We start from the raw sequence: 26,196 nt of genomic DNA on the forward strand, positions 1-26,196 counted from the left end.
ACTCCAAGTTCTTTGAGTTGCTTCAGTATTTGTAGAATCATGGGAACTTGGCTTTACTGTTGTTGATAACATTATATTGGGAACACCCTTTAATACTTGGTGTACTAAACTTTCATCTGAAGCCTTTTTTTTTTTCCAGTATAAGAAATGTTCAGAATTTGTCTTTATAAATAAGGGAATTGAGCAAAGAATTTATTTTGAAAATTTTATTTGTTTAGAACTCTACTGTCTCTTATTTTTGTTTCTTTTGACCCTGAAACAAGTTAATTTTCCCATATCATTCTCTAATCTTTTAGTTCTGAAAATTATAGCTTTCTATTGTTGCAGCTATTCCTTACAAATGTTTTTTCCATTCATACTATACTTTCTGACCTTTTCCGGATTTCTTTTTGACAGTAGTTCCCTTTGTGTTCCTAGAGCATGTTTTTGATTCCCTTTTGCAGTACCTATCATTTTATCTAATTTGAAATATTTGAAAATAACATCTGAATTCATTGAAATGTCTTATTCATCTTTGTTTTTCATCAGTATCAACTATAGGGCTTTTCAAAAAGTAGAGGCTCAATATTTATTCTTTTGAATTAAATTAATCTTTTAGTCTGGTTTCCATGAATATATTTCTATAAAAAAACACTTGTTTCTAGGAGCTTCTGTAAAATCTGTACAGAAGATGATTTTATCCTTTGGTATCATCAACCATTTTATGCTTTAGATTTTTTGGTATGTATGTATGTATGTATGTATGTATGTATTTCTTTTTCTCACTTTCTTTTTCTTCTTCTTTTTACAAATTTTTAACTTTGAGTGTAGTTGACGCATGATGTTACATTAATTTCAGGTGTCCAGAGTACTGTTTCAACTTCTCTATACATTACGCTGTGCTCACCCACAAGTGTAGCTGCCATCTGCCACTATACAATGCTATTTCACTACCATTGCCTATATTTCCTATGTTGTGCCTTTTATTTTTGTGACTTATTCATTCTATAACTGGAAGCCTGTATTTTCCATTCCCCTCATCTGTTTTGCCCATCCCTCCACCTCTTCCCCTCTAGCAACTATTGGTTTGTTCTCTGTATTTATAGGTCTGATTCTGCATTTTGTTTGTTTGTTCATTTGTTTTGTTTTTTGGACTCCACATACAAGTGAAAGCATATGGTATTTATCTTTCTCAGTCTGACTTATTTCATTTGGCATAATACCCTCTAGGTTCATCCATTTTATTGCAAATGTTTGATCCTGATTTCCGATGCACCATCAGAACTAAGTATCTTTGGCTCTTAATTTCTCTTTTTTCTTTTAGGGATATGACAGCATTCAGAGCTTTATTCCAAATTATCATTTCTCTATATCTGTACCTAGTGATAGTATTTGACACTGTTAGCAAACTGCTATGCAAGAAAGTAGCAGCAGTTGAAGACCCTCTCCTTCTAGCATTTTAAAGGATGCCGGATTCTCCTTCTCCATCACTCAAGTAGGAGCTGAACATCCAGCCATGGGACAAAGAAAGTTGTGAACAATGGAGGATAGCTTTAAAGTCTTGGGGCTGCAGGTTTTTACCGTAACTAGGAAGAACACTTTGTTGTATGACATTAAATCTGTTTTATTTCTGTATTACTGTTGTTACTTATTAGCAAAAGACCTTTATGTCATTTGTACACAGGGATTACAAATGGAATGCAATAAATACAAAAGTGATAAATGATGCCATTCATCCCTGTTCTTTGCTTTTGATTCCAGTAAGATTTAGAAAAATTAATTGAGGCAGTCACATGAGTATATATTTAAATTCCTTTAACTTCCATTAAATGCTTTTTACCTTTAGTTGTCAGAAATGTGAACTGTAAAAAAAAAAGAAAAGAAAAGAAAAAAATAAAAAGAAATGTGAACTGTACCTTTCAGAAGGGCCAATTAATTATTTATAGGTGATTTTAAGAAAAACAGTATGATTTTCCTTGCCTTTTATATACCAGTCATCTTAACCTAATTCTGTTCTACTAGAAAATTTGACTTTTTATTGCTGAAGTTATTACAATTTTTAAAAAGATTTTATTTATTTATTTATGCTTATGGAGCATAAACAGGAAGAACAGCAGAGGGGAGGGAGAAGCAAGCCCTCCACTGAGGAGGGAGCTTGATGCGGGGCTCAAGACCAGGACTCTGAGATCATGACCTGAGCCAAAGGCAGATGCCCTGAAGTTACTGCAGTTTTTATGAAGGATATTTCCACATCACAGATAAAATCCTTGCTGGGGTCATGTGACTTGAGATATTACTTCATCTCTCCAAGTTTCTGTATCCTTAGTAGGAGGTATCCAGTTCAGGCTCTTTATAGGACCTGTCTTCTTTTTCTAGCCTGGATTAATTTTCCGATTTGTTGGCTCCAGTGATGCCTCCAAGATTTCTATTTCTATATCTTGTCTCACTCCTCTTGTTCAGAGTAGATGACAATTAAATCATCCTGTGACTTCTAAGTTCCCCTGGAACCCTCCTGTGGACCCTTTGCTCTTTATCAGACCTAGAATTAGGACAGAGTCTGGCTGCCTTTGCAGTCCAAGGACTCAGCGTTCCTTATTGCCCTATCCTGCTTTGTATGTTGCCTTAGGCTGTTCCTGATACAGGGCCCCAAATCCAAGCCTGTGTAATGGTGAATATGCATATGTAATTAATCCTCTTGACAACCACTGGAGGTGTAGGTACCTTTATCCTCATTTTAGAGACAAGGAAACTGAGGTACAGGGAGATTTGAGTACTTGCGCAGAGATACTGATCTCTGGAGTGTCAGAACAATTTTGATTATCTAATTTGACACAAAGGTCCATGTTCTTCACTACCACGCTATGCTGACACTGTCTGTGTACAAAGCTCATGTCTTGTTTGGTGCATACATATTGACTCGTCTAGATTTTCTGTGGCTTTTCCTTACCTGCTAAATAGAGAATTTAGTGCAGGTCAACATCTGATTTCGATAGGATGTTTCCTAAGAGAGTCTCCTAAGATAATTAAAGACCTAATTACCTTTTCAGATAATAATCTCCATGATTGGAGGGTTTCCTTCTGCGCTGACTTTCAAGTGCCTATCTTTGTTGGCCCCATGTAATTAAGGTGCCTCATCTGGAGCTAATGAAGCCAAGATTCCCACCAATTTTTTGTTCTAAGGCACATAGATTATATACAGAAAATGTGCAATATAAGAAATGTTTATTTCTTAAAAATTTGTTATTATACATATGTATTATAGAATCTTATGAAAATACAAGGAATCTTCCTTTTTGGAAGATTAGAAAGTGTCTGTATTCCAGCCCCAAGAATACTAATTTTTGATAAGTATTTTAGACAAACACACATACGTATGTGCCATATATATAATTTCCATTTTTGTATTTTTTTTTAGTTTACTTTTTTTAGTTAAGTAGATATATAAATATAGCAGATATGTTTTATCCTGTTCTCTCTCTCTTTTTTTTTTTTAAGATTTATTTATTCATTTATTTACTTGACACAAAGAGAGATCACAAGTAGGCAGAGAGGCAGGCGGGGGTGGGGGGCAGGGTGCCTGCTGAGCAGAGAGCCCAATGTGGTGCTCAATCCCAGGACCCTGAGATCATGACTGGAGCCAAAGACAGAGGTTTAACCCACTGAGCCACCCAGGCACCCCAATTCTGTTCTTTTTAAAAGAAAGTTATTTTCATTTATGTAGATAGTGTGTTAAATGGATTTGATAGTTTCTTATTTGGTTGTGTCATGACTAGACCAAATTTTCCTATTTTAATTTTTATGACATGTGTCTTTCCATTCCGTATATTCCCTAGTTCCTTAGGACAATAATCTTGGATTTTCCTTTGTCACATTTCACCTCTAATCTATGAGCTAATTCTGTTGGATTTACCTTCTAAAATATACAGTATTCAAATAATTTCTCATCACCTCCATTGTTGCTACTCTGGTCCATTTCACTGCCATCTCTTGCTTAAATTATCATAGTACCTTTTTAATTTATCTTCCTGCTTCCTACCCTTTATAGTTCTCCATACAGTGAAACTTTTAAAATAGAGTTGGATCATGTCACTCTTCTGGTCAAAATCCTACTAAAGCTTCCTGTCTTACTGAGGGTAAAAACCAAAATCTCTATGATCGCTTACAGGGTTCTATATGATGTAGTCTCTATAGATTTATTGAACTCCTACTCTCTCCTTTCTCTCTCTTATTCTGTCCCTGCCCCATTGGCTTTCAGACTGTCCTTGTAACCCCCCAGGAACACTCAGCTTGAGGGCTTATTGTTTGGGAAAATGGTAGTCTCCAAGTGCAATACCAGGCCATCTATCACAGAAGGGCTCAGAGGGCCAATTAAGATGCTCAAATATATGGTTTATTAAGTCAATTGTATTTATTTATTTATTTTTAAGAGAGGGAAAGGGGAGAGAGAGAGAGAGAGAGAAAAGAAAAGAGTGGGGGAGGGCAGAGGGAGATACAGCGAGAGACTCTTTAGGCTCCATGCCTAGCATAGAACCTGACATGGGGCTTGATCTTACAACCCTGAGATCATGACCTGAGTCGAAATCAAGAGTCAGATGCTTGGGGCGCCTGAGTGGTTCAGTCGTTAAGCGTCTGCCTTCAGCTCAGGTCATGATCCCAGGGTCCTGGGATTGAGCCCCACATCGGGCTCCCTGCTCGGCAGGAAGCCTACTTCTCCCTCTCCCACTCTCCTTTCTTGTGTTCCCTCTCTTGCTGTGTCTCTCTCTGTCAAATAAATAAATAAAATCTTAAAAAAAAAAAAAAAAGACGCTTAACTGACTGAGAAGGCACCATCTGTTTATTAAATCAATTTAAAACACACTGTGAGGAGGGAGGGGAAAAATGGCATAAAGTTAATATACTTATGATAGGGCACAAGTGAGTGAAGGACCTCATTCCCTGAATCTTGGGGTACACAGTTTTCATGTCTTTTCTCTGTCTGCCTTAACAGGAGAGAAGACCAGAATTGAGGTGAATGGGAGGCCCAGTCAGATAGCAGATGCTCTTCTAATACCAGTGACATATACTTGGTCTATCAAAGAGGCACTAGGGCAAGCATGCCTGGACCTAGCTGTAGCTGGCCACTTATCCTGCTGAACAACCATGGGTTTATCTGTGTTTCTTGGGGAGAGAACATGTAGGATAACTGAATTAAGAGCTCATGTATATGTAGAGTGCCTCATATGTCTCATGATTATTTACAGTTCATAATAGTTAATGCACCAGTATCTAATTACATTTTGAGCCTCTTGAATATTAGGGCCTGTTGCATGTTTAGTGCCTCATAAATATAGGTGTCTTGGTCCTTCCATTCCTTTCTCTGTTTAGGATACATGCTCTACCTATTAGCTACTTCTGTCTATATGTTTAACATGTCTTATGAATTTTGCCTATGTCTCACAAGCTCTTTACTACTATTCTATGCATAGTACTTCTTAACACATTTATTCAACTTCTTTTTTTTTTTTTTTTAAGATTTATTTATTTATTTAGAGAGAGAATGTGAGCAAATGGGGGTAGGGAAAGAGGGAGAGGAAGAGATAATATTAAGCATGCTCCATGCTCGATGTGGGGCTCGATCCCACAATGCTGAGATCATGACCTAAGCCAGAACAAGACTTGTGATACTTAACTGACTGCACCACATAGGAACCCCCATTTGTTCAACTTCTGTAGCAAAATATTCTCAAGACAAATGCATGTTATAGGGCCTATATGCTTGCTATCCTCTCTTTTGTCTTTAACACTGTTCCTCCAGATATCTGCATGACTTCCCCTCTTTCTCAAAGCCTTTGCTTACATTTTATCTCAAAAATCATCTCACAGGGGTGCCTGGGTGGCTCAGTGGGTTAAGCCGCTGCCTTCGGCTCAGGTCATGATCTCGGGGTCCTGGGATCGAGTCCCGCATTGGACTCTCTGCTCAGCAGGGAGCCTGCTTCCCTCTCTCTCTGCCTGCCTCTCTGTCTACTTGTGATCTCTCTCTGTCCAATAAATAAATAAAATATTTAAAAAAAAATCATCTCACAAATTAGGCCTTTCTGACCATCCTATATAAAATAGCAGCCTGCTTGCTTCCTCAAACCTGACCTTCTATTCCCTTTTCTGCTTTAATTTTCTCTGTTGCATTTATCACCATTGCACATAGTATATACTTTTTTCTTCTAGATCCAAGCTACTTGAAACCAGGCATTTCATCTGTCATATTCAGTGCTCTTTCTCTAGTGCTTGGTAATCTAGCACCTCTTCAGTAGGTATCTGTTTAATGAACAAATAAATGAGAAGCCAACTGAATCCTTGGGGAGTCACTTAAAATAATGGGTCTCTTTTTCTTCATTAAAAGTAGTGTAGGGATAAGGAAAGGTTTTATAAATGCCATGAAGCTACTAGCCTGCTTATAAAGGAACGTTTTATAATATGAGTTAGGACTATGTATTAAATACCCTTTCTTAAAGTTTACTTGAGAGAAGAAGAATGATTTACTTTAGTCACCATTTTGAAACTGTGGTTCCGCATGCTAAATCAAAGAATAATTTTTACAATAGTTACTATGTATTGTGACAAGTATTTATGGAATTTATGCTCTTTCCAAAACAAGCACAAGGAATGGATGTGGAGATTAAAGATTTCCTATATGGGAAAAAAGATTCATTCAAGAAGCCAGAAAGGGTAATGTATGATAAGAGATAATTTTGCATAAAATAAATCATAGAGTCAATAAATGCTTAGAGAAGGAAAAGGTCAGTGTGGGCTAGAGTACTGAGGAGATCACTGAATGGACTTGGGAGAATGGATTGGATTTGTAGAAAGGGGAAGTGGGTATCTAACAGGTAAGGAACAAAGATGCTGAAATCTTGTGAACATGAATTTAAGGACTTTGGCTTTTATCTCTCTAATCCTGTTAATGGTGAGTCATTTGGAGTTTTTGAAATAAGGGAGTAACATGATCAGATAAATGTTACAGAAATTCAGTAATGGGTGTTCTGTGGAGAATGCAGAAGTGGAGAGATGATGGCTCCAGCAAGAATAGAATTAAGGAAAATAGAGAAGACTGTTGTAGTAATTCAAGAGAGTTGATTTTCTGAACTCAAGGAGAGTCATTGGGATTCATTTTGGTTAATCTTTGTTAGTATTATTTATGCAATTTATTACTTTCTTCTTTTGGTCACTAATAACTTTCATACAGGTCTCTGGTGTTACATATATCACATAGTATTACAGTTATTTATTTTCATGTCCCTGTCCTCTACTACTTTATAATCATCTTGTGCCCCAAGCATCTAGCTAGTACTCAGAAAATATAGGACAAATACATGAGTTAAATGATCTCTTAAGCTGTTTGGTTAGCATAGGATAGGATGCATTTAAGCTGTTTTCCTTCTTAAATTTAGCTCTCAGAATGAAGATTCTAGTCTTAAATTGGGGGATAGTCAATGGCTATTCACATAAATACATTAAAGTAGTTCAGGTGATTGGCAGAAAATTTAAAAAACAACAAAAAACAAAAAAACTTTGCAGCTTGATAAGGCATATTTGTCCACATTTTAACTCTGTCAAATACGTCTTTTTGCTTTCTTTCTCTTATAGTTCATTTGTGTATAATTCCACTTTTATCTTGGTTGTGATAATGAGATGAAAGTCTTTATATAGAGAAAGTGCTAAAATAAGCAAAACATAAGATTTGATGTTTAAATATAATGGAATAAAGGTAGGTATCCTGCATAGAGGAAATAATTTTTTAGTGTTTTATCTTGTTTTGTCTTATTCTGTCAAAAATGGTCCTTTGATGGCTCTTACTTATATCATGCATAACCCTTTGGCATAGCAGTTTGGTAAACCTTTCTGATTTCAGAGCAGAGATTAGAGTCATTGCCTATAAGAAGTCTGAAAGGATAGACTACATGTCTATAAGTACAAAATACGTATCTATTTATTTAGGCTCTCTTTAAGTACCTTCTAATGATCTCATTTAGCCTCACTATAACTCGAGTAGATAGGCAGACTGGATACTGCTTCTGTTTGACAGATGAGGACACATGGTACCATCTTGCATCAGCACTCTATTTTTCCTTACTATTTTTTAAAATAACTTTGTGCATGATCTCTTTTAAAGAACTACTCTGTGAACTATCATTTGATAACGAAAGATGGCCACTTTAAACTGAGATTCAATGACCTTTTCTTGTTATGATGGTTTTTAAAATGTAGAGTATAAATTTTCAGAACACTCGGAAGTACATATTTTGAATAGTATGTATAACGTTGTTGGCACCATAGATAATAGAATTTGTCAGTTGCTTTGAGTTTACAGCTAAATTTCAGTACAAGAATCCTTTTTAGTTGTTAATTTGACTTGTGGTTACATTAAAACCCTTTGGGATACAATTTAAAAGCCTGGCTAAGAGTATTGTGTTAAATTTGTGTGGGTGGCTGTGGTTGACTGTGGTTGAGACAAAATTTTATGTCATACTCCCGAACTGAGAATTTGTTCCTCTTCATCTAACGCTGTGTTAAGTCTGTAAGCTCAGTACTCAGCTATTTATATTTTTGTGGACAGTCCTTGCTATTAAATTATTCTTGCCACCACTCAAGTTGCTGTGGCCATCTGTGAGGGGCAGGGGTCCCTAACAGCCTGTAGATCCCAAATGTTAATTTGCCTCTTTTCGGGTAACTGATAAAGATACAGATTTCAGGGCCCCATGGTAAGGGTCAGTTTAGTAGATCTGCAGTGAGCATCTGCCCAGGAACATAAATTTCACTCATTTAGCAAATATTTGAGTACCTACAGAATGTGCTGGGAACTGTTCTAGGTGATAGGGATATATCAGTATTTTCTTTTCTTTCTTTCTTCCTTCTTTTATTCCTTCCTTCCTCCCTTCTTTCCTCTCTCCCTCCCTATCTTTCTTTTTTAGATTTATTTATTTGAGAGAGGGAGAGTGCATGTGGTGGGGGAAGGGGCAAAGGGAGAGAATCTTTAGGCAGACTCCCCACTGAGTGCTGAGTGCAGAGCCTGCTGTGGGGCTCAATTCCACAATCCATGAGGTCACGGCCTGAGTGGAAACCAAGAGTGCTCAACCAGCTGAGCCACCCAGAAACCCCCAGTATTTTCTATCTTGAAGTCTTCTTGTCACAGTTTGTGTGTGCATGTGAGTGTAAGGATCACAGATAGGAAAAAGGAAATGACATACAAAATAAGTTATTTACATGGTATAGTAGAGAGTGTTCAGTACTCTGGAAAGAATAGAGTTGGTTAAGTGGATTAGCAATGTCTGGAGTGGTGTGTGTGGTTAGGGATGGGAGATGGAGGTGGGAGTGAGATTTTATTAGTTCTCAGTGTTATTCTGATATGTGTTTGACCACATTTTGCAGAGCACTGTTGTAGACAATATAATTTAAAATGGTAATTTAATATGATTTTCTCTGAATTGTGGTTCTTCACATTAAAAAATAATCCTTTAAAAAAATAAAAAATAAAAAATAATCTTATTATTAAGCACAAATTGTGAATTATAAAGAACTAAAGCATAAGTTGTTAACAGTTATAGGCCATAAAATTCACCCAACTGAGTGTATATAGTTCAGTAAACTTCAGTAAATTTGTGCAGTTGTGTAACCATTATCACAGTCCAATTTTAAAACACTTCCATAACCCCACCTTGTGCCTGTTTATAGTCGTTCCTTCCTCCTATCTCTACTCCCAGGTAATCACTGATCTGCTTTCTGTCTCTGTAGTTTTGCCTTTTCTAAAAATTTTTTTAAAAATATTTTATTAATTTATTTATTCAAAATAGAGCGAGTGAGCCGGGGAGAAGCAGGGGGGTGGGGGAACAAACAGATTTTGTGTTGAGTGCAGAGCCTAATGCGAGGCCTGGTCTAGAGATCCTGAGATCGTGAACTGAGCTAAAACCAAGAATTGACTGCTTAATTAGCTGAGTCACCCAAGTGCCCCTAGAAATTTTTTTATGAAGAGAATCACAATATTTGTCTCTATTTATTTAATTTATGTTTTGTTTGTTTAGATTTATTTATTTGTTTTGAGAGAGAGAGAGGGTGTGGGCATGGGAGGAAGGGCAGAGGGTGAGAGAGTCTTAAGCAGACTCTGTGCTGAGCACAGAGCCCAACACGGGGCTTGATCTCATGACCCTGAGATCACAACCTGAGCTGAAACCAAGAGTTGGATGTTTAATGAACTGTGCCTCCCAGGCGCCTCAATATTTTTCTTTTGAGAATGATGTTTTCACTTAGTTATAGTTTTAAGGGTCACTCACATTGTTAGATGCATTAGTAATTCATTCCTTTTTATTGCAGAGTAGTATTGCTTTGTATGGCTATACTGGATTTTATTTGCCAGTTGGTAGGTATTTGAATTGTTCTTAGTTTTTAGCTATTTTGAATAATGCTGCTATGAATATTTCCATATGTCTTTGTGTGGACATATGCTTTCATTTCTATTGGATAGATAACAAAGGAGTGGAATTATTGGATCTAGGGTGATTATATGTTTAACTTTTTTTAATTTTAATTTTTACTTATTTGACAGAGAGAGAGAGATCACAAGTAGGCAGAGAGGCAGGCAGGGCAGGAGGTGGTGGAGCAGGCCCCCTGCTGAGCAGAGAGCCCGATGCGGGGGTCAAGCCCAGGACCCTGAGACCACGACCCGAGCTGAAGGCAGAGACTCAACCCACTGAGCCACCCAGCCACCCCTATATGTTTAACTTTTTAAAATATTGTTAGTTTTCCAGAGTAGCTGTAGGATTAAATATTCTCACCAGCAGTATTTGATGATTCCCATTTCCTCACATCCTTGCCAATATTTGGTCTTGTTAGTCTTTTTTAATCATAGCCTGTCCTGTTGGACATGTAATGGTATCTATTTGTGGTTTGGTTTTAATTTGTGTTTCCCTAATACCAAGGATGTCAAGCATCTTTTCCTATGCTTATTAACCATTTGTATTTCTTCTCTGGGGAAATATTTATTCACATTCTTTGGCCATTTTTATTTTATGTATTTATTCACTCATTCATTTTTTTTTTTTAAAGATTTTATTTATTTATTTGACAGACAGAGACCACAAGCAGACAGAGAGGCAGGCAGAGAGAGAGAGGGGGAAGCAGGCTCCCCGCTGAGCAGAGAGCCCGATGCGGGACTCGATCCCAGGACCCTGAGATCATGACCTGAGCCGAAGGCAGCGGCTTAACCCACTGAGCCACCCAGGCGCCCCACTCATTCATTTTTTAAAAAGATTTTATTTATTTATTTGAGAGAAGAGAAAGAGATAGAGAAGGAGCAGTGTGGGGGCCAGAGGGGTAGAGGGAGAGGGTGACATGGTAGAAGCAGACTCCATGCTGAGCAGGAAGCCTGATGATGTGGGGCTCAAACCCAGGACCCTGAGATCATGACCTGAGCTGAAGTCAGATGTATAACTAAATGAGCCACCAGGCACCTTCTTTGCCCATTTTAATTTTATTTATTTCATTTTTTGTTTTATTTTTTAAAAATGATTTTCTTTATTTATTTGAGAAGGAGAGTGAGAAAGAGAGCACGGGAAGGGGAAGGTCAGAGGGGGAAGCAGACTCCCTGCTGAGCAGGGTGCCCAATGCAGGACTCAGTTCTGGGACTCTGGTATGACCTGAGCAGAAGGCAGTCGCTTAACCAGCTGAGCCACCCAGGTGCCCATCTTTTCCCATTTTTAAATTGGGTTATTTATCTGTCTATTATGAGTTGTAAAGTTCTTTTTATATTCTGGATGTTAGATGCTTATCTGATATATGATTTACAAATATTTTATCCAATTCTGTAGGTTATCTTTTTACCTTCTTGATAATGTCCTTTGATATACAAAATTTAAAAAATTTGGTCAAATGCAATCTATTGATTTCTTCCTTTGTTGCTTGTGCTATATCTAAGAATTCCATTGCCAAATCCAAGATCATGATGATTTACCCCTATGTGTTTATTATCCATTCATATATCATTGCAAAGGATACATTTTCTAGAAAAGGAAAAAAAGAAACGGGTATGATTAGGTAATATGGACAGTAATTCCTACTTTTCAATTATGGTGACAGTAAACTAGGATTCTTTCTCCTTGGCATTGGACCTCTCCATGATTCAGCACTTGGGTTGAAAATTTTTCTCAGGATTCCCCCCAATTTATTTCTTGCAGTTAACCAACTCTTAGGATAATTTCAGTAGTCAAAATAGATTGGAGATAAATACTTCTTAGGCAGCATGGTCTAAGCATTTCAGCTCTAATGACTTTATCTTTTGAAGAAGCAAGTAACTTCCTATATAGTCTGTTTTATCTACATGAGAAGAGGTCTTAAAATGTCCTCTGGTTCTTCTGTGCCAGACTTTCCTGTTTATATTTGCTAGTGAAATAGAATGATTATTTATGTAGACTGCAATTACTTAATTTTTTCTTTGATATTCTATTTTCTATAATTAGAAGTTTATTTGATGTGGAGGAAAAATATCATATCATATCATGTTGTATCATATTGTATCATATTACCCCCCCCCCATGGTAGGCAGAATAATAGCTTCCCCAAATATCCAAGTCCTAACCTCAGAACCTGTGAATAAGTTGCATAACATGGCAAGGGATAATTAAGGCAGCAGGTGGAATATTAAGGTCACTAATCAGCTGATCTTAAAACAGGGAGGTGAACCTGTATTATCTGAGTAGGACCAATATAATCACAAGAATCCTTAAATGGAGAAGAGGGATGCAGAAGAGGAGGTCAGAGTGATGTGAAAATAACTGTTAGTGACTTTAAAGATGTAGTAAGAGGGCTTTGAGTCAAGGAATATGGGTGGCCTTCAGAAACTCAAAAGGGCAAGGAAATTGGTTCTCCTGTAGAGCCTCCAGAAAGGAATGCAGCTCTGCCGGTGCTTAGGTTTTAGCTTAGTGAGACACATTTTGGATTTCTGACCTACAAAACTATAAGACGATAAATTTGTGTTGCTATAAGCCACAGAGTTTGTGGTGATTTGTTACATCACCAATAAGAATAAATATACCCCCTATTAGTTGTCTCTAGGATAATGACTTTGCAGCTATATGGCAAATATGTATCACCTTTCCAAGAATCTAATTTATAATTTTTAAGTTGTTTTAAGATTATATTTTTATCATATCAACCCTTGCTTATTGTGTTTATTAGTTAGGAAAAAAATGTACTCATTATCTTACTCATACTTAACTAGGAGGCCCTCAATGACATTCTAAATGTAATGAGCACAAATTCCCCCAAATTAGGAGCAAATTACAGAAGTAACCTGTTCCTGAACTAGGATAAGTTTCCAGTTTTGAGATCTTGCGCAAGTCTCTTAGACTCTCCTGGCTTGAATTTTCTTCTCTGTAAAAATGAAGGAGTTAGAATAAACACTCTTTTAGGTTTTCTCAAATAATTTAGTGCACATGTGTATGTATGTGTCTATCCATACAGTTGCTCTATTCTTTTACCATTTTAATTCATGATTCAAGGGAAAGTATTGTCTCTCCCTTAGGGATATAAAAATGTAAAGTTTTATTTAGTAGGATGAGTTATTGAATTGTACATTTATTTAATTATTTTTATTGAGTATCAACTATTGCTTTGTACTGAAGATAAAAGATGAAGACCTTTTCTGCTCTTGAGGATCTCATGGTATCATGGAGAAAAGTAACAACTAGACAGTTAGCTCTGGTAAAAGTGCTATGGAAACACAGAGAAAGGGGCATTAACCCTTAGGACTGACCTCCTAGAGGAAATGATGCTGGTCAAGAAGAGAGTGGGTAGGATGGGTGCCTAAAGATGGGCATTTCAGGCAGAAGACAGAACATCTTTAAAGCAATGGAGAAAGAGAGCCTGAAGCATTGGAGAGTGGAAATAAATGGGTTGGGGAATGCCTTTTTTTTTTTTAAAAATTGAAGTATAGTTGACATACAATATTACAGTAGTTTCAGGCTACCACATGGTGATTGAACAACTCTATACACTATGCAGTGCTCACCATGAGTGTATTACTGTCTGTCAATATACAGAGTTATTACAGTGTCATTGACTGTATTGCCTGTGAGGGACTTTTCACCCCCATGACTTACTTATTTTTACATGGAACTTTATACCTCTTAATCCCCTTCACCTATTTTGCCCATCCCTCACAATCCCCCCCTGGTGTGGTGCTATTAAGATATTTTAAATAGGAAAATTGAGCATCTTGCACTGAGAATTTTAAGAGGCAGTCATGTAGAAGACAGTTTAAAGTGTGTAAAAGGCATAGGCTAGGGAGATGGGCTGACTGGGGGCAGTGAGAAGATTGTTGGTATCGTCCAGGTGAGAAATGACATTCACCTGAACGAGACAGGTACAGTTAAAATAGAGATGATGGTTTCAAAGGCTTTATGCAGACAAAATGAACAGAATTTCATAATGGATTAGATGTGAAGTAGGTGTGGGAAGGAAGGAATCTAGGATGACTCTGGAATTTCTCATTAATAGAAGTAGAGGTTAGTGTCAGAAGAGCAAAGGTGTGGTGAAGACAGTATGAATAGTATTGGTCATGTTGAGTTTGAGGTGTCTATAGGACATCTGGGTAACTTGATGGGCCTAGAACTCAGGAAAGAGATTGAGACGGTGGTAAAGATTCAGGAGCCATAACTCCATGTAAGGTCATTGTGAGTATCAAAGGAAATGACATTCGAAAGTGCCATACAAATCAGTTTACCAAATCAACTACCTGATGAATAAATGGTAGATCGGGGTCTCCTGATTTCAATGTATGAGCTCTTCTGGTCAACAAACTATATTCCAATGACAAAATCATGGAGGAGATTTAAGTAGTAGTTGGCCATTGAACTTACATGTCTTTAAGGTCTTTTCAAGTCTTGAGGTTGAACCAGTTAACAAATGTAAAGCATGTAAAACACACTGCCTGGCACATAATATATGTCATGTAAGTGTTTGTGATTCTTCTGTAAATCTGTGGAATCTTTGTATTTCCGTTAATTTGGATACCAACACTTTTTAGGTATATCAATACTCTTTGACTGCAAAATGCATACAGAAAAAGCACAATTAGCAAATATGTAAGCCAGTATCTTATTTATCTATAATTGTATGTAAATAGGTTTACTTTACAGGAGGACTGCTTGGATAGAATTCTTGCAATTTCTTTACAGATCTGCTTAAAGGTAATAAAGTTTGAATTTAGCTGAAATTCAGCAGTTGTTTTGCTTAAAGAAAGGCAAATAGATTGTGACATTTGACATGGAGTTGACATCCGTATAGCAGGCTGTGCCACATTTACGGAAAAATTGGCTTAGGAGAAGTGCTCCTTGGCTGTCCCCGCACTTTGATTAGCATCTGAATGGTGAAATGAAAAAAGATGAAACCAAGCATTCAGAATGAAGAGGCAGGGAGGGCTAACGGATTTCCTGCAGATTGGTTACATACTGTAGATACTCTAGAGCTGGACTACGCCTGAACAGGGAACGGATCTGGCTCGCTACTAGACTGAATCCAAGCTGTGATGCTTGTACTGCTGTGCTGGGCTCAGTGTTAACACATTAAAAGCTCAGCCACTGCTGTATTTCCTTGTTTTTCCTTGATAAAGTTGAATGGCATATTGGGAAGATTAAATGAGATTATATGAAATAACATGAAAACTCAGTACAGTGCTAGGCACACTGTAAATGCTCAACCTGTATTAGTTCCCTTTTTCCTTATTCCACTGCAAGTACAGTGATAGTTAAAATGCTCTGTGTCTTCTCTCATTCCTTTGGGGAAAGTATCAAAAAGATGCCTCCATTAGTTTAATGCTGCCTATTTTAACCTGTGTTTCCTAGACAACAGAGCCTGGGGCAAAGTCTAGGAGTTAATACGCTACCAGGAGTACAATTGAAGAAGAGCTAATGTGAGGAGGGAAAAAAAAATGAAGCAGGAGAAAATGGGACAGCAAAATGTGCACTTTTATTCAGTTGTAAATATGGTCATGTCACCAGGTTGGTTTGTCTCTGGATAAGCCATATGAAAACATTCATTTCAGAGCAGTCTTCTGGAGAGAGGAATGGAGATTAATTTTTCTGTTTCTTCTTCCTGTCTCTTATCTTTCATTGGTCAGCATTTGCCGCCTGCCGTACTGCGTTTCTGTTGTTCACCCACCTAGGCGGCTGCTGGGAGGCCTGATACATGTAAAGTGTTATGTGAACTATGCAACAGTAAACACATATACATTATTAAATTAACTATTTTTCTTCTTGGACATTCAGGAGACATCAATATGTATATAAGTATTTACTGGATAAATATTAAGTAACTAAGTATTGAGTAACTAAATTAATGTTAACCTGTATGATAGTTTTTTTTCATTTGAAGTTAATTTTTTTTAATTGAATGGATTTTAACTCAAATGGTTGAAGTCTTAATTTTTTTTTTTTTAAGATTTTTTTCTTTTTTAATTTATTTATTTGACAGAGAGAAATCACAAGTAGGCAGAGAGGCAGGCAGAGAGAGAGGAGGAAGCAGGCTCCCTGCCGAGCAGAAAGCCCGATGTGGGGCTTGAACCCAGGACCTGGGATCATGACCTGAGCCGAAGGCAGCGGCTTAACCCACTGAGCCACCCAGGCGCCCCGGTTGAAGTCTTAATTTTAATCAACTCCAAAACACATATGTAGTAAGGCAAAATTTACATATTAAGAAATGTCATCTTAATGAATTAGTTTAAAAATTCCCAAATGTTATAATTCAGTGTATTCTTACTGTGCTAAGAATACATTGAATTATAACATTTGGGAATTTTTAAATTTCCATTAAAGAATGCATTTAAATTTCCATTAAAGAATGCATTTCATTTCAGTGAGGTTTCAGTATGTTTAGAGTTTTCCTAATTTTTTAAAAGTAAGTGGTAATTTAGCATTGTATTTTAACTACCATTTTTATCTTCTAGCCAGTGGTTTTACAAAACACAGAATCACAGAATTCCCATAGTGAGTCACAATCTAAATTAGTCAGCAGTTTAGTTGGAATAGGGTTTTAAAATTATTCTCTGTGTCTCTATACCTATCTATACATTAATTGAAAAGTTCTTTGTCATAGTTTTATAAGCATGTGTGAGTTAGGATATAGACTTGACTGCTATAACAAAGATCCAAAACATCAGTTGTTTAAATAAGATAGGAATTATTATGCTAGTTCAGGGTTAACAAGGACTCTGCACAGTGTTGGGGACCCAGGCTTTTTCTATCCTTTCACTTTGTTATCTAGAGGATATTGGTCTCATGTCTATGGATGGAATCCACCACCTTTATATCCCAGGAAGAAGCAGAAGAGGGATGACATACTCCTTCCTTTTAAGGGACTGACCTTGGAAGTAGCACTTACCAAATTTTATTTGTTTTTTTGTTTGTTTGTTTTTTGCCTTTTTTTAGTTAGAACTCAATCGTATCACCATAGGTAGTAGCCTTTGCTACTACGCAAATGGACCAGGCAATGTAGGATGCCATATACTCCAGCTAAAATTCCTATTGCTATGAAAAAGGAAAACGTGGATTTTTGGGATATTAGCTAACAGTTTCTGCTACATGCACTCTCTCTCCCAGCTACGAAAAATGTCCACTTCCTCTCCAAGTGTCCTCCATCTCATAGTTTATTATACCTGGATGATGTGAAGCCCTTTCTCTCAGGCTCTCATATTATTTCTTACGGTTGGTGCACGTGATCTGAAAGCTAGTTTATCTACCATCTGCTCAGTGTCCAAATGCACGTCTAACATACAATAGTACAGTCAAGGCAGGGTAACACATCCAGAAGATAGTGGTAGAGGAGAAACAGGATAAGACACTCCATTTGGAAAAGAGGAAGACTGGAAACCCAATAGTCACTCAGCAACAGTTAAATCCTGTGTGTAGTTTGGTAGTAGAAAAAGTTCTTTGTTAGTCCTCCTGGCAAGCTTGTCCTCCTGCCCTTGGGGAGGAAATCACTGTTCTCCAAGGTTTCTGGCTTTGTCCTTTGAGAGATTCTTTATTGTCTGTTGTTCTTCATGGCCAGATCTAAAGCAGGCATTGAAAAGTAGACCCTTTGCTTGGGGATGGATGACTTTCCAAGCTGGCTTCTTGCTGGTGAAGGTAAAGAAGCCCAAAGGGTTGTTTTTGGATTGAGCAATTATAGGCTTTTACAGTCCAGGTATTTATGTGTGTGTAATATATACCCTCAAAAACATATTGGATTTTCTGCCTATTTGCACTCATTAGTTCCAAGTAGAAGTAACTATAGCCAAACATTAATCAAGACATAATTATGTACATTTAGTCTGTTTGTTTGTTTCCTAGCTGAGAATATTAGATTTTAATTGTTGGCTTTTGTGTTCCGTAAATCCTGCAGTTTCTAAATCAAATACAGTTATCTTGAGGTTTAGGAAGGTGTGATCCTTAGTATCTTCTTGATTGCTATGCTGGCTCTCATTGTCTGGCTGTAAACTCTTGATTCCTAGGTTTATATCAGCTTAGGCTATATCTTCCAAAACTCATGTTTTATCTGATTTTATTTGGAATATAAAAGAATTTGGCTCTTAAACCCTAGGAAGCCCCACTTTACCACACTCAGTCAATTTAGATTTCAAGCTACAGGTGGTACGAACTTTCTTTCTTTCTTTTTCTTTTTTCTTTTTTTCAAAAACGATTTTAGTTATTTATTTGACAGAGAGAGGGAGAGAGAGAGAGGCAGGCTCCCCGCTGAGCAGGGAGCCCGATATGGCACTTGATCCCAAAACCCTGGGATCATGACCTGAGCCAAAGGCAGTCATTTAACCAACTGAGCCACCCAGGCGCCCTGTGAACTTTCTTCTGGAGAGCTGAATTGCCTTCCACATATGCTTTGTACTGTGATACTCTGTTGTTTAGGCTGAACTTACATCTCTTGAAGGATTTTGTTGAAAGCAGTAAGACTTAGTACTTACTAACATTCTGACTTTTTCCAGTCATTTCATTCAAGCTAGAGACTTGGTTAGCATTTTTTTTTTTACAGATGTATTTATTTATTATTTGAGAGAGAAAAAGAGAGAGGGAAGAGGGGCAAAGGGAGAAAGAGAGACTCTCAAACAGACTCCTCTCTGAGTGCACAGCCCGATGCAGAGCTTGATCCCACGACCCTGAGATCATGACCTGAGCCAAAACCAAGTGTCAGACGCTTAACTGACTGAGCCACCCTGGCGCCCCTTGGTAGTACTTTTAAGGTGGCAGTTTGACTAAATGTTTTGCTGTGGCATAGCAAGAGTTAGCTCCTTTTCTTCTTGCTGTTTCCTTACCATCTGCTGTTCAGCCTCCAGGTCAGTACTATATACCATGGATTCTGCTAGAGTGGCCATCAAGTTCTACATTAGTTAGGACATGGGTTTAGGTGCTCTAAAAAAGACCCTGAATTATAAGGGGTTAATCAAAAGAGAGGTTACTTCTCATCCACATTATAGCCTGGGCATAAGCAGACCAAAGCCAAGTTCTGTTGTGTTAGGAATCCAGGATTATTCTATTTTGTCCTCCACCATCCTTTGAGTGCCCTTCTCCACATGATCCAAGATGGTGCACCACCACCACTTCTGCATTCTAGCCTGTGAGAAAGGAAGAAAAGAAGGGAAGGCCCATCTCTTCCATTTAAGACCTTATTGTTCACATTAACCAGAACTTACAACCACATCTAGCTGCAAGGATGGTTAAAGTGTGCAAAGTATCCAGATAAAAATTTCATTAGTAGTAAAATAGTTCACTAATAAGGAAAAAGGGGGAGAATAGATTTTAGATTGCTGTTAACAGTTTATGCCACAAAATGTAGACTGTAATTTGGATCTTAAAGAGCAAGTAGAAGACCAAAACCCAAACCAATCAAAAACCAAAAAACCTTTATCACTGTGTCAAAAATTAATAGTTGGATAAGGTAATTACTTGGCATCTATACCTGACTGCTTGATATATAAATTTAACTGCCTTTATAACAATTTAGTCTGCAGTTTGCCTTTCAGGGGCTACAGTGGATATATCCATGTGCATTACATTTGAGACTGTGTGCTTAAAAATTTATTTCTTCTCCTGGAGATTTCTTTTCCTTTATTAATACTTGATGAGGTATGAAGCACAGAGTAGACCTAAAGTAGCATTGAACATCAGGCATTTCCACCAAGGTTCCCCCTAACTACGGAGAGAGAAAATGTGTCGTGTTCTCTCATATGGGAGATTTCTTTGAGGGAGTTCTCAAATTTTATGTACAAAATCAGTATAAATATTGTATTTTATTCCATTTCATCTGCATATTCTAGAAATATGCCTGCTTTTAATATAAAAATGTTTAAAGTACTTATTAAGTTTACCAAATATGAAGTTGACACTTCAGGAAGATTTTATTTTTTCTGGGTCTTTTATATTGATGAATACCTCTGGGATGTGCATGAAATAGTTGAGGACTTGGGTAGTTGGATTATAAAACTCACACTAAATGCTTTATTTACACTCATTAACAACCAGTGATGAAATATAAAAAAAATAGGGCTATTGGTACCAGTCATTTTCATGGCTACCTCCTTCACTGACACTTGAATAGAATTGTGTTGTATCTCTACATGTGATACAAGATGGCTCTTTGGAAATAATAGATCTAATAATCATTAGTAGGATTTATTTTAAGTGAGAAACACTCTATTAGTAGAAAAGCACATGTTTCTTTGGTTCATTCATTTTACATTTCTTTTTCATTAAAATCCTACCTACTCAAGAGACCCCTTAATACTGTATTCTCCCTCCCTGTCATGACTGTCCTTTCTTTCCTTTACTAACTTGGGTCAATGTCTTCTACCCATTTTACTGTAAGGCTTTGAAACACAAGAGTCCTGCTTCAGCATCACTTATAGCTATTAGAAATACAGTCTCATCTCTCACCCACATTTTCAACATCAACGTCTCTATTTTTATAATTTCCCCCATGTAATTCATGTATAAAAATTTGAGAAGTTATGCTGTAAGTCTCTTATGGTATTTGATAGTTTATAATGTTGAATTACAGTTATTTTTGTATTTGCCTCATTTCTTACATTAGGTGGTAAAACCCTAGGTGTCAGAAACCAAGTTTATTCATCTTTATTTCTCCTCCAGTGCCTAGCATGTATCTTATATAGAAAGGTATAGAAAATAATTTATGCAATAAATTATGTTAAATTGAATCAACTTTAGGAGGCTTTCTGTTTTCTGGAAACATTTAATTCTTATAGTTAGCTTCACATCTCTCTTATTTAGTACACCATTTTGTTGATAAAGTGGGAGTCTTCCTAATCTATTTATAGATATTAGATCTTTGTAGAGAGGGGAAAGTTAATGGTTTAGAGAGCTAGCTCATTGTGGTTCAAAAATCTCTAACAACATTTTTATTCAATTCCTAACATTTAGATTGTTTCCTCAAAATGCACAAATGTAGTTCCCAGTTCATTTACTATCCATGCTAATGGATGAGATTTAGCTATTTTTTCTGACCTTAAATTCAGGAAGAAGATTAAGTGCATTCTGTGCATCCATAAAGATACTCTGTTCTCTAATGTGTCTCTATTATATTCATGGGTTAAAATGTCTCAGAGAGAGCCAGCTTTCCTAGATACCTGCCCTTGCCCACTTGCCAGAGATCTTTTCACTTCTTTTGGATCTCTTCTATGCCCTCTCGTTTTTCCCATTTAAAAAAAAATAAAGGTAATAGATACACTGGTGAAAATTGTATGGGGGGATGCAATTTGCATGCTTCATTGCTGATACTTAATGAAAAAGTATAAAGCTCTATGAAAGAATGATCTTCAGCTAACTTTCCAAAAGACAATCTGTAAAAAGTGAAGCCAACGTATAGAATTTAACTTGAAAGACAATTTCATTGATAGGTAATTTCATTCCATGTATGGTGTGTGTGAATGTTTAGAAAACTATGGTTTGTAGGGACGCCTGGGTGGCTCAGTTGGTTAAGCCGCTGCCTGCGGCTCAGGTCATGATCCCAGTGTCCTGGAATCGAGTCCCACATCGGGCTCCTTGCTCGGCAGGGAGAATGCTTCTCCCTCTGCCTCTGCCTGCCACTCTGCCTGCCTGTGCTCGCTCTCTCTGTCTGACAAATAAATAAATAAAAATCTTTAGGAAACTGTGGTTTGTTAACTGTTTATTTGGGGGGACTGCTAAAATTACTTTACTTTTTTAATTTTAATTTATTGATTTTAATTTAAACAATTTTAAAATTTAAGTTTTTAAAAATTAAAAAAATTAAAATCTTTAAATTTTTATTTTTAAAATTTATTTGTTTTTAAAATTAATTAGTTAATTTTACTTTAAAAAAAAGTGTGTATTTATATCCTGAGTCCCAGTCACACTCTTTCATGATTAGTCCTGCCTCATAGCACTTAGCAAGCATGATAATTGAAGATATCAGAGTTATTTCATAGAGTGAATCTGGTGTTTTAGTCAGCTTAGGCTGCTATAACTAGATACTGCAGACTGGGTGGCTTAAACAACAGATGTTTATTTCCCACAGTTCTGGAGGCTGGAAAGCCCAAGTCCGAGGTGCTGGTGGAAGTCCCACTTCCTGGCTTTCAGATAGCCATCTTCTCTGTGTCTTCACATGGTCAGCAAAAAGAAAGAGAGCTTTGTTCTCTCTTTCTCTTTTTATGAAGGACACTAATCCCATTGTGGGAGCTCCACCTTCATACTTCATTTAAACTTAATTACCTCCAAGGGCCCCACTTCCAAATACCATCACATTAGGGGGTAGGGCTTTGGCATATGAATTTTGGGAAGGACACAATTCAGTCGATAGGTACAGTATGAAAATAATTAAAAAAAATCTAAGGCTGCGCTTGCCATTTGCAATGATGTGGATGGAACTAGAGGGTATTATGCTAAGGGAAATAAGTCAGTCAGAGAAAGACAATTATCATATGATCTCTCTGATATGAGGAATTTGAGAAACAAGATGGAGGATCATAGGGGAAGGGAGGGAAAAACAAAACAAGATGAAACCAGAGAGGGAGACAAACCATAAGAGATTGTTAACCTTAGGAAACAAACTGAGGGTTGCTGGAGTGGAGGGGGGTGGGAGGGATGGGGTGGCTGGGTGATGGTCACTGAGGAGGGTATGTGCTATGGTGAGTTCTGTGAAGTGTGTAAGACTGATGAATCACAGACTTATACCCCTGAAACAAATAATACATTATATGATAATTTAAAAAAAACCCTAAATCTGCTGAATCTGATAAAAATTTCTCTTTTGACTATAGTCCTTTTTTTCTTAATTACAGGTGATTGGAAGTTTAGAGACATTGGTAGATTTGCCCTCTCTCAAGTATCACTCATCATGTTTTTATTTTATTGGCAATCAGATTACCTGTAATTGTTCTTAGAATCACCACAATATGAAGTTTTATAATTTTAGAGCTGATGCTTAAGGGAACTTTAGGATTATATAGTTTATCTTACTATATGCAGGAATTTCCTCTATAACAAAGGTTTTCAAACTTTTTTGAACCCCAACTACCTCTTTCTTTATAAAATAAAGTCTTATAAATAAGGAGCTGAATATGCTGTGTTTTAAAGAGAGTGATGTTAGGTTCTTCACCCTAATCACCAACTTGAAGTACCCTCAGGCGGAGGACCTGAAACCAGGAAAGGCTATTTATTACAAAGTTGGAAGACAAAGCCAAACTTAATATATTAGAGACAAACTCAGAATATATATTTTAAAAGACAGTTGTTTCTGAGTAGTTATAAAAAATGGTGGATACCTTGAAACTACTTACTTCCAATAATGTGGGGACTTTGTTTTCACAGGCCTATTCTCAGAGGAGCCCTGGAGTTCATGGAGTTCATAGCCCTTATGGGCTATTGTGGGTGGGGAGCCTACTGGTGAGGAATCCCTGGGGTACCTCTACTTGGAGTGAATTTATTTTTTATGTTTTGGATATTGGGCTTTAAGACTAAGATTGTGTTTGGGAGAAAAGTCGGTGGTAGAAGGAATGACATTATTATGTATGTATATGAGAGGCCTAGGGTGAGAGGGTCTGTCTGCTACCAAATAAAATATAAATATCACTGCTCATCATTGCTCCCAAAGTTTGGTGCTAGGTAAGCATTGTGTTAGAATCATTTGGAAACTTAATTGAAAATACAAATTTTGGGCTCCCCACCTTTGGAAATTCTGATTCAGTAGGTCCTGGATGGGACTTACAATGTGAATTAAAAACATAACAAAATAAATAAACACACTGAAACATACCAGGTGATTCTGCCACGAACCAGGTTTGAGAACATGTACTACTTTATCTGTTGTTAGTAGGCATTGTGGGTACCTCCCAACCTCCTAAGGCAAGCCATCTGTTTTTTGATGGATTAATGCCTAAAAAGACTTTTCTTCATTTTTAAGGCAAAGTGTACACCTATAATTTGACTGTACCTTGTCTAGGCTGATCATAAATCTGTTTTCCTACTACAGTCCTAATTTATGAATGTTGTCCTGGTATGATTATTCATAGTATTCCTTTCACTTTCAAAAGTTTGGACAGTAAGATTTTATGGTCACCCTAACTATGACTCATGTTTTTATATGAAGCTAAAGGCCCTATACTAGTTTTGTGTTGCTGCTGTAATAAACTACCACAAATGTAGTGGCTGAAAAAAACACAAATGGGGTGCCTGGCTGGCTCAGTTGATGAAGCATACAACTCTTTTTTTTTTTTTTAAAGATTTTATTTATTTATTTGACACACAGAGAGAGAAATCACAAGTAGTCAGAGAGGCAGGCAGAGAGAGAGGGAAGCAGGCTCTCTGATGAGCAGAGAGCCCGATACGGGACTTGATCCCAGGACCCTGAGATCATGACCTGAGCTGAAGGCAGAGGCTTAACCCACTGAGCCACTCAGGTGCCCTGAAGCATACAACTCTTGATCTCAGTGTTGTGAGTTTGTGCTCCATGTTGGGGTGTAGAGATTACTTAAAAATAAAATGTTAAAAAACCCCACAAATTTATTATCTTATGGTTTTGGAGGTCAGAAGTCCTAATGGTTTGGTAGGATTGCATTCTTTCTGAAGGCTCAAGGGAAGACTCTCTGCTTTTTCTAGTGTCTATGAGTTGCTTACATTCTTTGGCTTTTTATCCCTTACTTCTTGTTCAACACCAGCAATGACTGGTCAGTATTTCCCACACTGTGTCATTTTGACATTCCTCTGCTGTAGCAAATCACCCTTTTTATGCTTCTTATAAGGGCACTTGTGATTATATCAGGTCACCTTAATAATCCAGGATAATCTCAACATCCTTAATGTAATTGCATCTCTAGTCTCTTTTACCATGTAAGGTTCTGGGAATTTGGACCATTATTCAGCCTGCCATAGGGCATAACCTATTCTCTTTCTCTGTTGCCGTAGTTTGTGCCCATAGGCAGCAATGGCCACTACCAGAACAAAAGTATCCCAATTTCATAGTAGAAAATGTAACAGAAAGAGAATTGTGAGAACTCAGGTTAACTATCATCTAAGAAGCATAGAGAGGGGAGGTGGGTGGGGGATGGGATAATTGGGTGATGGGCATTAAGGAGGGCACTTGATGGAAGGAGTGCTGGGTGTTATATACAACTGACAATCACTAATTTCTACCTGTGAAGCTAGTAATATAAATATGATAATTAAATAATTTAAATAAAAAGAAGAAAAGAAGCATAGAGAATATAAAGTCCTTAGTCTTATAATTGCTTCTGAATTGAAGGTCAGAGAATATTATACTTGGAAGGAAACCATGCTTTTTTTTTTTTTAAAGATTTTATTTATTTTTTTTGACACAGAGATCACAAGACCCCAATGTGGGGCTCTATCCCAGGACCCTGAGAACATGACCTGAGCTGAAGGCAGAGGCTTAACCCACTGAACCACCCAGGCGCCCCGGAAACCATGTTTCTATTTGGAATTGTTTTTCCTTATACTTACCACATTTATTTTTATTTTAAGACTATAGGAAATACAGGATATTGTCAAACATTTGATTCAGAGATTCTGAAGTAAAAAATTAAGCTTAAAGAAACATAGTTGGAGATTTGTAACTTAGAAATGGGGTAAGTTCATTTTTTTCCCAAAAAAGCAGATAGATTAATGGTATCATGAGTGAGGCTTCTTTGACTTATTTATTATTTTCATTATAATATGTGGA

The 26,196-nt window shown here is 37.1% G+C and overlaps 1 protein-coding gene across 17 annotated transcripts in view; it reads left to right on the top strand.

The window, feature by feature from the left end:
• The window catches only part of KIF21A (kinesin family member 21A), a 151,459-nt gene that overhangs the window by 38,827 nt on the left and 86,436 nt on the right, over positions 1-26,196 (top strand). The window contains exon 1 of one of the 17 annotated variants that reach the window (XM_047740902.1): positions 26,082-26,101. The exons of the other annotated variants lie outside the window; for them this stretch is intronic. Within the exon in view, the coding sequence (XP_047596858.1) occupies positions 26,097-26,101 (5 nt within the window). The 5' untranslated portion in view covers positions 26,082-26,096. Of the gene's footprint in view, positions 1-26,081; positions 26,102-26,196 lie in introns of those variants that run through there. 17 annotated transcript variants of the gene reach the window in all.

Source organism: Lutra lutra, chromosome 8 (assembly GCF_902655055.1).
Source record: "Lutra lutra chromosome 8, mLutLut1.2, whole genome shotgun sequence".
NCBI classification, from domain to species: Eukaryota; Metazoa; Chordata; class Mammalia; order Carnivora; family Mustelidae; genus Lutra; species Lutra lutra.